At 43.7% G+C, this 14653-nt stretch overlaps 1 protein-coding gene across 1 annotated transcript in view; it reads right to left on the reverse strand.

Moving 5' to 3' along the window:
• Positions 1-389: 389 nt before the first annotated feature.
• Positions 390-14653, reverse strand: part of LOC144603436 (protein O-mannosyl-transferase TMTC2-like) — a 190288-nt gene continuing 176024 nt past the window's right edge. Inside the window, exon 12 of the mRNA XM_078416635.1 lies at positions 390-2752. Within this exon, the coding sequence (XP_078272761.1) occupies positions 2558-2752 (195 nt within the window). The 3' untranslated portion in view covers positions 390-2557. The remainder of the gene's footprint in view (positions 2753-14653) is intronic.

Here is a 14653-nt window from a genome sequence, read left to right on the forward strand (position 1 = left end):
CGTTATACATATGTCAGCTGTCAATGTGTCTCTTGTTGTCTGTTGTTGGGTTATTAATTTGTGATTTTGCTCCTTTCTTTGAATAAAATATAAGTGCCAACATCTCTGCTGGCACTGTGTCAACGGAGTTATTGAAATGCACAACACCATTGCCTGCCCAATTGCCGGATCCATAACAGCTGCAAAAGTTTGTTCACATTCGGCAGTTTCTCTTAAGCCAATATATTTGCCAAATTGCATTCTACCACTGTTATTTGTTGCAAGATATATTTAGACACATAGTGTAGTGAATACGTGTCAATGTGAATGCGAGACGCTATAAAAACTGCCAAGACGAGTTTGCATCAATACTTTCTTTTAATTGGGGAAAAAGCTTGAGATTTAAGCTGGCATACACACAGTCATTTTACAAGAGGACACACTTCTACAAATTTGGATAATTTATACAAATAGAACAATTTTTAAAAAATAAAACTTTTAATTTAGTAAACACATTCAGTACTCTTCAGCACTGTCTGAAATTACTCCACTTTATGAAATCCCTGAGCAGCAATGCGGATGTAATACTTAATCAGCATTTCTCAGAACCTGAAAGCATTGGCCAGGCAGAGAGGAAGTCTCCCCTGCATGGTTTAGGTTTCACCCTTAACTTTCGGACAAACCCACGATTGAATCATTGCTACAACACAATGCCAATATAGTCTGAGCAATTAGTCATTTCTGCCATGCAATCACATTAAAAAAAAAAGAAAAGAAAAGTCCCTGCTGTTCGGTTTAAGTGAGTCAAGTTCAGATGTAAACTGATGCCTTTGTGTCCTTAACTTACGTAGAATTCATAAAACATATAACTATTCCCAGGGGCTGACAAATTGGTTGAAAGTATTCAATCATCAAGAGATGACAGCTGTAAACAAATCAAAGGTAAAAGGAGAACAAATGCAGGTCGTCGTTGCTTTTTCCTTTCTTTCCCGTACAAAATATGAACAAATCTGCCTTTATTAAAATGTATCACAAGTAAATAGGTTCTTCGATTGTTGTGGGAGATAAGGGTGACATTTAACATTATCAATACCATTTCAATTGAATTGGAATGGTTCAGGTTTGATTGGAGATTAGAGCTACTGTGTGGAAACAGGCACTTCGGCCCACAGAGCCTGTGCCGACCATCTGTTCCCATTAATTCTATTTTATTCCACTTTCTCATCCTCTCCAGAAAAACATTAGGGGTAATTTTACAAAGATAAATTAACCTATAACCCCACGTGTCTGTGGGTCGTGGGAGGAAACCGGAGAATCTGGAGGGAACCCACTCGGTCCACAGGGAGAATGTGCAAACTCCACACAGACAGCACTCAAAGTCAGGATCAAACTAAAATCTCTGGCGCTGTGTGGCAGCAGCTCTGCCAGCCTGCCAGCCTGACTCACTCTTACTTACTCTTCCACAGTCAATGAAATAGCTTAATATATTTTAGCCAAAACCAACTTTAAATCACAATTGTGTAAATTACACTGGAATCATACACAGCATTGTGTTGAACACAAGCAGAACCATTTGGGTGCAGGACAACTTTATGAATACTTAACCTCAAGCTTCCACTGCCGTTGTATAATAAATTACTGGTAATAACCCGGCAGAACCACTCATATTATCCTCCAGTTCTGACAGGTGCATGAACCCAATTCACAAAGCTTTTGACAATGACCTAAAAATAAAAGTATCCTGTCATTTGTCTGCAACTTGTTTATGAATGGGAAGTTGAAGCTAAAGTAAAAAGGCACATTTAAACAAAAGCTGTGTGAATCAGACTCTGTCCAGTATGCAGAATATTACACTTCTGTGCACTAATTGAAAGATACAGTTTATTGATAATGTTTACCTTCATCAAAACAGCATTAGTTGTTAAGTCTGCTTAGTTAAATGTTCTGACTTTCTGCTGTCTTGGCCGATGCAAGACAAGCCAAGCTTGTATAAAACTAGGGTCAGTCTGTAAATAGAGACAAACGGAGCCTCCTCGTTAATGAATCGCCACTGTTCCTTGGAGCATTCCTCTTCTTCATCTCCTCGTAAGGGGAAAAATGTCCAACTACCCTTGAAGAGCTAAAGGACGAGCAGGAAGAAGGCAGACCCAAGAACTGACCAATTCTTTGACAAGACAGCACTCTGATCTATCAGTGAAGTTAATACACTGAGTAAGTTGAGGCTGTGCCAGCCTTCAGAAGGCTTGATTGCTTCAGAAGAACAAGTGGACATTTTGTTTAAAAGTCTTCAAAAGATTGCCCTCACTTACAAAGATGTTGTAGGAATTATAGTTGAATTAAGAACTAGACTCTAAGAATATCATGTTCTGTAAGTTGGACTGATCCTACAATTTTAGGTGCCTTTACTGAGCAAGTGCAGGAGATCTGGTGGACAAGACCCATGCTAACCAAATACTTCCCACCATCTCCAGAAGCTCTGAGCGGTTTCAATGCCAGAGGGCCTCCCCAGGGTCACAAACAACCGACTTTCATCCACACTCTTGCTAATTCTTCTGAGTTTAGTGTTCAGCGAGTCCATCTAAGTTTTACCATCTCCTCTTTTGTGCACATTCAAGCCTTGTTTCTCCATGATGTTGCGCAGTTTGCGAAGGTTGGACTGGGTGATGGCGTCGTCGGGCTTGAGCTGAAGAGCTCGGAGGTAGTTCTCCTCAGCATCATGCAGCTTCCCATTCAGATGTAGGATGGCACCCAGATTCATCAACGCTGCAGGGTACTGCCAGAAAAGAGAGAACCGAGTGAGAGGGGGATTACAGGCACAATATTTATTTATTGATTGATTGATTGATTGATTGATTGACTGATTGATTGATTGATTGTAAGATGCAGCATGGAAACAGGCCCTTCGGCCCACCGAGTCCACGGCGAACCGTCGACCAGTTAACATTAGTTCCACATTATCCCACTTTCACGTCCACTCGCCTGGCACACCGGATGCAATTTTACAAAGGGCAATGAACCCACAAATCCGCACGTCTTTGGGAAGTGCGAGGAAACCGCAGCACCCGGAGGAAACCCCCGCAGTCAGAGGGGGAATGTGCAAACTCCACACTGACAGCACGCGAGGTCAGGATTGAAGCAGGGCCTCCACTGCTGTGAAGCAACAGCTCTACCAGCTGCCCCACTGTGCCGCTCCATTATGATGTTAGTTTTAGTTTATTTCAGCGACAGAGCGTGGAAACTGGTCCTTCGGCCCACTGAGTCCACTCCGACCAGTGATCCCTGCACATTAACACTATCCTACACACATTAGAGAAAATGTGCATTTATACCAAGCCACTTAGCCCACAAACCTGTACGTCTTTGCTGTGTGGGAGGAAACCGAAGATCTCGAAGAAAACCCACGCAGGTCACGGGGAGAACGTACAAACTCCGTACAGACAGCACTCATAGTGAGGATTTAACCCGGGTCTCTGGCGCTGTCAGGCAGCAACTCTACCGCTGTGCCACCGTGCTGTCCTATGTTCTATGAAATTACACCCTTGTCAATGGAGATGAAGGGAAAAGTGAATGACAAAGTGATTGATGGAGCGAGTTTCTCTGGTATACAGAAACACTGAACCTGAGAGCTGGTCTGGCTGCAAAGCATTTGGTGATTCAATTTGGTGATTCATCTTCAAACAGTAACTTTAAGAAGGGTACAAAATACAAACAACTGCTTTCACACACAAAATGAAATTTACATAGAATTGAAGAAGATGCAAAGTGCTGGAGTAACTCAGCAGGTCAGACAGCATCTCTGGAGTACCTGCACAAGTGACCTTCCAGGTAGCGACCCTTTTCCAGACTGATCTGACTGAGTTATCAGTGTTAAGAAGGATCCCAAACCGAAGCGTCACCTATCCATTTTCTCCAGAGATGCTGCCTGACCCACTGAGTTAACCTCAAAACTTTGTGCCTTATTTTATAAACTAGCATCTGCTGTTCCTTGTTTCGACATTCTGATAAAAATGTAGTTGACAGTTTAAAGCAATAAAGTCCCTGTTTTGTTCAGTGCCTGTCCAAGACAAATGTGAATGCATCTGTCCATCCCTCTGGCCGTGAGCAGGGAAATGAATCAATTCCATTCTCCCCTCTGCAAGTGAGACAGATTGAAGAATATCCTGCTGCCTCGCCAAACAAATGCAGCGACTGCTTTGGGCCCACTCCAGAGTAGCCGGGCGCCTTCCATCGGCACAGCTGAACCTTATGGAGTCACTGCCAGAGGTTATGACCAGGGGCACAAAGCGCAGATTTTCATCCATATCTGTATGTTGGTATTCATAGTGAGGAGGTTTGAGTATAGGAGCAGGGAGGTTCTGCTGCAGTTGTACAGGGCATTGGTGAGACCACACCTGGAGTATTGCGTACAGTTTTGGTCTCCTAATCTGAGGAAAGACATTCTTGCTATAGAGGGAGTACAGAGAAGGTTCACCAGATTGATTCCTGGAATGGCAGGACTTTCATATGAAGAAAGACTGGATAGACTCGGCTTGTACTCGCTGGAATTTAGAAGATTGAGGGGGGATCTTATAGAAGCTTACAAAATTCTTAAGGGGTTGGACGGGCTAGATGCAGGAAGATTGTTCCTGATTTTGGGGAAGTCCAGAACAAGGGGTCATAATTTAAGGGGGAAGTCTTTTAGGACCAAGATGAGAAAGTGTTTTCGAGTGGTGAATCTGTGGAATTCTCTGCCACAGAGGGTAGTTGAGGCCAGTTCATTGGCTATATTTAAGAGGGAGTTATATGTGGCCCTTGTGGCTAAAGGGATCAGGGGGTATGGAGAGAAGGCAGGTACAGGATACTGAGTTTGATGATCAGCCATGATCATATTGAATGGCGGTGCAGGCTCGAAGGGCCGAATGGCCTACTCCTGCACCTATTTTCTATGTTTCTATGTTTCTATGTTACTCATTTCTTCAGGTTTGGAGTTGTAAGAGACTCATAGAGTTTTGCCATTGTACACCTTCCCAACTTTTGTAGTGACCACCCAACCTCTGTTGTGACCATCCACAGTTCAACCAAAGAAAATAAATTGATATTTTGTGCTGTGGTCTAACATAACTGAGGTGTAATGATTGATGGTCCCTTGGACAATTACGTTGGGAGATAATGATGCTGAACAGATGCAGGCTTAAAAATTATTTTGTAGTCGGCAAACGCACATGCCCGGTAGGTAGGCTAACCAACTTCTAGAATGTGCGAGACTCAAATAGTTGTGAATGATACGTTTTGCACGCATTGTCAAGTCTCGACCCAGGTCATGTAGCAAGGGAATGGATTATGCATCAGGTTTTGTCAGGGAAGAGCAAGATGTAGAAGGGACATTTTAATTGTTTCCCATTTCCCCAAGTTTAGTGAACTTTTACTAGGATTTTGTTTGCATGGTGCATTGCACAGAAACACACAGTTTGACACAAATTCTAGACTAGTGTTTTCAGTTTAGCCTTTCACGATAACAGAATTCCGAACCATAATCAGAATCAGAGAAAAGGGCTGGAGCTGACAAAATAGCTTCAAAAGCAGCCTCAGGGATAAAACAATGCCCATCAAAGCAAGTAATTATATTGCTGGTGCAATATCACATGGGCTTGTAACTTAAGCTGTTGCTATTCCAACATTCCAGCATTCATAGCAGAGAAAAAGAACATATCAAAGCAGGGGAATATAACTGTCAATGACATTATATTTATTTTCTTGCTTGGTCTGTGAGCATAATTAATTCATAAATTCTTTTAGCTGCACATCAGTTTGTTCAAAGCAACAGTGAAAATTGTCATTGCAAACTGAGTATCCATTATGTACAAATATATTGAAAACTGTTATTCCTTTTCTGAAGAGAATAATTTTAACAGTGACGGTCGGGTATAAAAGTCAATACTGCTTCAACCACCTGATAAATATATCTCTAATTTTCATGTATTTGGAACTACACAGGAATTAAAATAGCGAGGAATGCATTATGAACTACCAGCCTGCAAATAGCCATTTTACACGATCATCCAATATCAAAAGCACCTTGAAACTACATTATTTGTTGTACATTTAAAACTAATTATCTTTCAGTAGAATTTATCTATGAATAACACTACTGTTTTATTGAATTATATTTTCTTTAAAATACCTAATGGGATATAAGCAGTTTAAATCCTACTTCAATTATCATGCCATTGTAATGGTTAGGATTGTTGAAAATATACTCAACAATTATGCACTTTCAGTCTAAATTTGGACCTTTTCATCAGCCGATGTAGTATGGTTCTAAGAAGCTAATGTATATTTTGTTAACTGATTATTAAATTTAAAAATAATACTTTTTGCTTTTGAATAAATGTGATGAGCAGTAAAAGTAAGAATTATATTTTGAGCATAAAAGTTGGGAGGTCATGTTGCTGTTAACTAAGATGTTGGTGAGGCCTCCTTTACAGCATTGTGTTCAGTTCTTGGCACCAGATTACAGGAAAGATGTTGTTTACGCTGGAAATGGTACAGAGAAGATTTACAAGGATGTTGCCAGGACTCTAGGGCCTGAGCTATAGCGAGATGTTAAACAGACTAGGAATCAATTCATTGGAGCGCAGAAGGATGAGGGGTGATTTTATAGAGGTGTACAAAATCATGAGAGGAATAGATTGGGTAGACGCACAGAGTCTCTTGGTCAGAGTAGGGGAATCGAGGATCAGAGGACATAGGTTTAAGGTGAGGGGGGGGTAGACAATAGAAACCGGAGGGGTAACCTTTTCACTCAAGGGGCGGTGAGTGTATGGAACGAACTGCCGGAGGAGGTAGTTGAGGCAGGTACTGTCACAACGTTTAAGAACCATTTAGACAGGTACATGGATAGGACAAGTTGAGAGGCATATGGCCCAAATGCAGACACGTGGGACTAGTGTAGATGGGCCATGTTGGTCAGTGGGGCAAGTTGGACCGAGGGGCCTGTTACCACGCTGTATCACTCCATGACTCTATTATCCAGGTGAAGAAAATTATAAATCTGTAACTAGTTCCTTGCAACATGATGTACTTCCTGGAAAAAAAAAGACCTACATTTCTTGTGTTAGGTATCATTTTCATTTCCTTATGAAAGAAGCTGTTCTGTCAGTTAAATCTATGACAACCATAAGAGCAATCCAATCAATCACATTCCCTCACCTAATTGTCCCTAACCTATTCTCTCTCAAATGTCCATAAAGTCCACCATGAATTTGAACCTGGAAGTAATTTTGTTGATACTTTGTGTTGTTGGACCAGGAAAACTGGTGGTCGCATTTCCTTGGCTTCCTGCAGGGCTCTTTGAAGTGGAAATACTTATCTTCAAGCACCCTGAATGACAGCCTGGCAACCTGTTTCACAAGGACAACAAGTAGACGTGAGTAAAAAAAGATCATGGGGGAGAAGAGTAATGGCTATAGTTTCTGGGCGAAATAATAATGATGGTGAGGGGATCTAAAAAAAAGGAAGGTAGCCAAATAATATTAAGATGAGATATAGATGGTGGTCAAAGGGTCAAAGGAGAAAACAGCGATGCTCATGGGCCTGATGGTAGGGACGGGTTGGGTTTGAAAGAAACATACACCGATGAGCCAAAACATTATGACCACCTGCCTATTATGCTGTTGGTCCTCCATGTGCCGCCAAAACAGTGCCGACCGGCCGAGGCATGGACTCTACAAGACCCCTGAAGGTGTCCTGTGGTATCTGGCACCAAACCATTAGCTGCAGATCGGTCAAGTTCTGTAAGTTGTGAGGTGGACCCACTGTGGATCGGACTTGTCAATCCAGCACATCCCACAGATGCTCAATCGGATTGAGATCTGGAGAATTTGGAAGCCAGGACAACACCGTGAACACTTCATCATGTCCCTCAAACCATTCCCGAACAAAGTGTACAGTGTGGCAGGGCGCATTATCCTGCTGAAAGAGGCCACTGCCATCAGGGAATACCATTGCCATGAAGGGGTACCTGGTCTGCAACGATGTTTAGGACACGTGTCAAATTAACGTCCACATGAATGGCCAGACCCAGGGTTTCCCAGCAGAACATTGCCCAGAACATCACAATCCCTCCACCGGCTTGTCGTCTTCTCACAGTGCATCCTGGTGCCATCACTGCCCTCACGCATCGATAAGACATGGGCGCCCAACACCCTGTCGCCGGTTTGTGGTTTGTCCCTCCTCGGACCACTGTCAGTATGTACTTACCACTGCTGACTAGGAGCACCCCACAAGCCTTGCCGTTTCAGAGATGCTCTGACCCAGTCGTCTGGTCATAACAATTTGGCCCTTGTCAAAGTCGCTCAGGTCTTTACTCATGGCCATTTGTCCTACATCCAACACATCAACAAGAACTGACTGTTCACTTGCTGCTTAATATATCCCACCCCTTGACAGGTGCCATTGTAACAAGATATTATATGTTATTCACTTCACCTGTCAGTGGTCAGAATGTTTTGGCTCATTCTCCTCATCACAGCCCATAGCATCCATTTTTTGTATGGATTTAACCTTTCTTGTCTGCTTTTGGTTGTTAATTTTCTTATGTCATAAACCTTCTGGGCTGCGATTAAAAACAGAATTACTTTTAACCTTTCACAAATCCCCTGTTCCAATCCATCCTTTGCTCCCAACCAGTTCAGGCTGGTATTCTTCTTCCAAAACCCTACATTCCAGCTTCAATTATAACTTCCCTTGCTCCAATTCAACCCGATACTCCTTCAGCATTCTGCACAAGTTTAGTTTATTATTGTCACCTGTACCGAGGTACAGTAAAAAGCTTTTTGCTGTGTGCATTCCAGTCAAAGACTATACATGTTTACAATCAAGCTGGTCACAGTGTACAGATAAAGGATAAAGGGTACAACGTTTAGTGCAAATCTAACCTTTTTGAGAAATTCAACCGCTCACGAAAAATACTTCACTTCACTGATATACTGCAGAGTAGATATATGTCATTTATTGTGAATATGAAGATGAGGTAAAAGGGAATACAGGAGGTATTGCAAAAGACTCTCGGAAGAATGGGAACAGAAGTTCTAGAGGGGAAAAGAAATTAAGGGCAGGGCCAATTGTGACCGATGTGAGAGGGGAGGTAAATACAGAAGTTAAAGTGTTGTACTTAAATGCGCATAGTATAAAAAATAAAGTGGATGAGCTTGAGGCTCAGTTAGTCATGGGCAAGTATGATGTTGTAGGGATCACTGAGACATGGCTACAAGAGGACCAGGGCTGGGAACTGAATATTCAGGGGTACACAACGTATAGAAAAGACAGACAGGTGGGCAGAGGGGGTGGGGTTGCTCTGATGGTAAGGAATGATATTCATTCCCTTGCAAGGGGTGACATAGAATCAGGAGATGTTGAATCAGTATGGATAGAAATGAGAAATTGTAAGGGTAAAAAGACCCTAATGGGAGTTATCTATAGGCCCCCAAACAGTAGCCTCGACATAGGGTGCAAGTTGAATCAGGAGATAAAATTGGCGTGTCAAAAATGTAATGCTACGGTGGTTATGGGAGATTTCAACATGCAGGTAGACTGGGAAAATCAGGTTGGAAATGGACCCCAGGAAAGAGAGTTTGTAGAGTGCCTTCGAGATGGATTCTTAGAACAGCTTGTACTGGAGCCTACCAGGGAGAAGGCAATTCTGGATTTAGTGTTGTGTAATGATCCTGATCTGATAAGGGGACTAGAGGTAAAAGAGCCATTAGGAGGCAGTGATCACAACATGATAAGTTTTACTCTGCAAATGGAAAGGCAGAAGGGAAAATCGGAAGTGTCGGTATTACAGTATAGCAAAGGGGATTACAGAGGCATGAGGCAGGAGCTGGCCAAAATTGACTGGAAGGAGGCCCTAGCAGGGAAGACGGTAGAACAGCAATGGCAGGTATTCCTGGGAATAATGCAGAGGTTGCAGGATCAATTTATTCCAAAGAGGTGGAAAGACTCTAAGGGGAGTAAGAGACACCTGTGGCTGACAAGGGAAGTCAGGGACAGCATAAAAATTAAGGAGAGGAAGTATAACATAGCAAAGAAGAGTGGGAAGACAGAGGATTGGGACTCTTTTAAAGAGCAACAAAAGTTAACTAAAAAGGCAATACGGGGAGAAAAGATGAGGTACGAGGGTAAACTAGCCAATAATATAAAGGAGGATAGCAAAAGTTTTTTTAGGTACGTGAAGAGGAAAAAAATAGTCAAGGCAAATGTGGGTCCCTTGAAGACAGAAGCAGGGGAATTTATTATGGGGAACAAAGAAATGGCAGACGAGTTAAACCGTTACTTTGGATCTGTCTTCACTGAGGAAGATACACACAATCTCCCAAATGTTCTAGGGGCCGGAGAACCTAGGGTGATGGAGGAACTGAAGGAAATGGTTTTGGGTAGACTGATGGGACTGAAGGCTGATAAATCCCCAGGGCCTGATGGCCTGCATCCCAGAGTACTTAAGGAGGTGGCTCTAGAAATAGTGGAAGCATTGGAGATCATTTTTCAATGTTCTATAGATTCAGGATCAGTTCCTGTGGATTGGAGGATAGCAAATGTTATCCCACTTTTTAAGAAAGGAGGGAGAGAGAAAACGGGTAATTATAGACCAGTTAGTCTGACATCAGTGGTGGGGAAGATGCTGGAGTCAATTATAAAAGACGAAATTGCTGAGCATTTGGATAGCAGTAACGGGATCATTCCGAGTCAGCATGGATTTACGAAGGGGAAATCATGCTTGACAAATCTACTGGAATTTTTTGAGGATGTAACTAGGAAAATTGACAAGGGAGAGTCAGTGGATGTGGTGTACCTCGACTTTCAGAAAGCCTTCGACAAGGTCCCACATAGGAGATTAGTGGGCAAAATTAGGGCACATGGTATTGGGGGTAGGGTACTGACATGGATAGGAAATTGGTTGACAGACAGAAAGCAAAGAGTGGGGATAAATGGGTCCCTTTCGGAATGGCAGGCAGTGACCAGTGGGGTACCGCAAGGTTCGGTGCTGGGACCCCAGCTATTTACGATATACATTAATGACTTAGACGAAGGGATTAAAAGTACCATTAGCAAATTTGCAGATGATACTAAGTTGGGGGGTAGTGTGAATTGTGAGGAAGATGCAATAAGGCTGCAGGGTGACTTGGACAGGTTGTGTGAGTGGGCGGATACATGGCAGATAACAGTATAACAGAGCTTTATTTGTTGTTCGGTACCGAAGTACCGAACGAAACTACATAGCAGTCATAGAAAAAAAAAAAAAGAACACAAGACACATAACCCCAACACAAACGTCCATCACAGTGACTCCAAACACCCCCTCACTGTGATGGAGGCAACAAAACTTCCCCTCTCTTCCCCACGCCCACGGACAGACAGCTCGTCCCCGACCGACCCGCACAGTCCCCGCACCGGGCGCTGAAACGTCTCACGGCCGAACCGGGCGATGAAAGGCCCGCGACCAAGCCTTGCGCAGCTAAATCCCGTGGCCGAGCCGCACCGGGCGATGTCAAGTCCGCAGCCGAGCCGCACCAGCGATGAAAAGCCCCGCAGCCGAGCTGCACCGGGCGATGTTAAGCCCCGCAGCCGAGCCGCACCGGGCGATGTTAAGTCCCGCAGCCGAGCTGCACCGGGCGATGTTAAGTCCCGCAGCCGAGCCGCACCAGCGGTGAAAAGTCCCGCAGCCGAGCTGCACCGGGCGATGTTAAGCCCCGCAGCCGAGCTGCACCGGGCACTGTTAAGTCCAGCGGCCAAGCCGCACCGGGATGTAAAGTCCAGCGGCCAAGCCGCACCGGGATGTAAAGTCCAGCGGCCAAGCTGCACCGGGTGATGTAAAGTCCAGCGGCCGAGCCGCAGCGGGCAATGTTAGGCCCCGCAGCCGAGCCGCACCCCGCGCCGTGAGGAAGAGAAAAGTTCCCCCCCCCCCACACCCACCCACACCACCACTCCCTCCCACACATACACAACCAAAAAAAATATATAAAAACCATCCCAAACACCGACACACAACAAAAAAAAGGGAAAAAAAAGACGGACAGACTGCTAGTCAGCCGCTGCCGTTAGGCGCCGCCACAGCTGGATGCAGTTTAATGTAGATAAGTGTGAGGTTATTCACTTTGGAAGTAAGAATAGAAAGGCAGATATTATCTGAATGGTGTCAAGTTAGGAGGAGGGGGAGTTCAACGAGATCTGGGTGTCCTAGTGCATCAGTCAATGAAAGGAAGCATGCAGGTACAGCAGGCAGTGAAGAAAGCCAATGGAATGTTGGCCTTCGTAACAAGAGGAGTTGAGTATAGGAGCAAAGAGGTCCTTCTACAGTTGTACCGGGCCCTGGTGAGACCGCACCTGGAGTACTGTGTGCAGTTTTGGTCTCCAAATTTGAGGAAGGATATTCTTGCTATGGAGGGCGTGCAGCATAGGTTCACTAGGTTAATTCCCGGAATGTCGGGATTGTCGTATGTTGAAAGGCTGGAGCGATTGGGCTTGTATACACTGGAATTTAGAAGGATGAGGGGGGATCTTATTGAAACATATAAGATAATTAGGGGATTGGACACATTAGAGGCAGATAACATGTTCCCAATGTTGGGGGAGTCCAGAACAAGGGGCCACAGTTTAAGAATAAGGGGTAGGCCATTTAGAACGGAGATGAGGAAGAACTTTTTCAGTCAGAGAGTGGTGAAGGTGTGGAATTCTCTGCCTCAGAAGGCAGTGGAGGCCAGTTCGTTGGATGCTTTCAAGAGAGAACTGGATAGAGCTCTTAAGGACAGCGGAGTGAGGGGGTATGGGGAGAAGGCAGGAACGGGGTACTGATTGAGAGTGATCAGCCATGATCGCATTGAATGGCGGTGCTGGCTGAATGGCCTACTCCTGCACCTATTGTCTGTTGTCTATTGTCTATCGGAAAGGTTCATTGAGGAAATTTTAGGGAAATGTTTCAATTTACTAGTGCCGGACTATATTTAACCAAATTTTCAAATGGATTAGAAAAACATTTTTGTGCGGCCATTTTCCTTGCAGCTTTGCAAAGTGAGACAGGTCCGCATCTGAAGATGAAAGAGACTTGCGCAACAGTCTTGGTTTTCAAGAAGTGAGCTTCATCTTCACAAAGACTTTGTTCTTGGAACAGCACAGCCATACAAGCTCTCTGCCAAAAACATTCCTTTCATTTTCACCCCCTCCTTTGCCATGAGTTTCATTGACTAAGATGAGTTATCAAAAGCTGCATGTAGTCCTGAAGTAATGAATAGAAAACACTGTTGATCCCCTGCACAATTCACAGAGGCTTCTTTGCAATTTGATTTGCTCTTTCACTTTCTTTGCAAAAGATCTCGGAACATTTTATTTGCTTCAGGATATGCACCACCTTCATTATGCCGGTGGGCTTTGAGGCCCACATGATTAATGGGCGGTGTAATGATAAATGACTGCATGATGGTAAAGTTTCCCAAATCATTGTCTTATATTGAATGCAGCTGATAGACCTTTCCACCTCATCAATAAAGAAAGTCATTAATGTGGGAATTCAATAATCCTCCATTGCTAGACTTCCCTAAAAGTGACACCACCTAAAGCTTTCTGATCAAATGATTAAAACATTGACTCAATTTCCTGTGATACACAGGTCAGCGGATACCCAAGACCGATAAAACGCATACAAATCGAACACTTACCAAAGCCTAAGAGTATTAACAAAACCTCAAAATCCACGACAAAATAAATAATCATCATGAGTATTGTACATTTGTGCAGCTGGGAGAGCTGCCGCCTTTTAGTTCAAGTATTCTGGGCTCATTCCTGACCTCAGGTGCTGGCTGCGTGGAGTTGGTACTTTGTGGGTTTTTTCCAGGTTCTCCAGTTTCCTCCCACATACCAAAGAGGTGCAGGTCAGTGATTTAATCTCCCACTTTAAATTGCCCTTACTCTGCTTTTGGGGGAGTTAATGAGAGTATGGGGGCAATAAAATGGGATCAGTGTAGGTTTCATGCAAGCAGATGCTTCATACGTGGTGGGCCAAGGACCTGTTTCCATGCTGTATTAATTACTCTGCACATCAATGCAGTCTGAACACACACAATTAAAACCCAAGATGGATATTCTATCAAACAAGACAATTCACAAATAGCATTCTCCCGGACCCCAGTTAATATCAGATACATATTTTAGTGAATAATCTCAGAATAAATCTTGGACTGAGAGTGCAAAAAAAATCATCAGTTTTCAAGGCTTTGTGGAAACCTTCAGAACAAGACAAGACAAGACAATAGGTGCAGGAGGAGGCCATTCGGCCCTTCGAGCCAGCACCGCCATTCAATGTGATCATGGCTGATCATTCTCAATCAGTACCCCGTTCCTGCCTTCTCCCCATACCCCCTGACTCCACTATCCTTAAGAGCTCTATCCAGCTCTCTCTTGAATGCATTCAGAGAATTGGCCTCCACTGCCTCCACTGCCGTATCACAAACCTTGCAGAACAAGTTGATATAAGCTAACCAAATTACTGTAAGTACAGATTCAAACCAGAAATCCACAGAAATAATGCAAACATTACAAAATTAAAATTTTCATTTAGTTTGTGATACTCAATAAACAAACAATTAAACAAATGTTAAATTTAACTTGTTGAAGGAAGATGCAGGACATGGGAAGTCTCTTTGGC

The sequence above is a fragment of the Rhinoraja longicauda genome, chromosome 20 (assembly GCF_053455715.1).
Source record: "Rhinoraja longicauda isolate Sanriku21f chromosome 20, sRhiLon1.1, whole genome shotgun sequence".
Classification (NCBI taxonomy): Eukaryota; Metazoa; Chordata; class Chondrichthyes; order Rajiformes; family Arhynchobatidae; genus Rhinoraja; species Rhinoraja longicauda.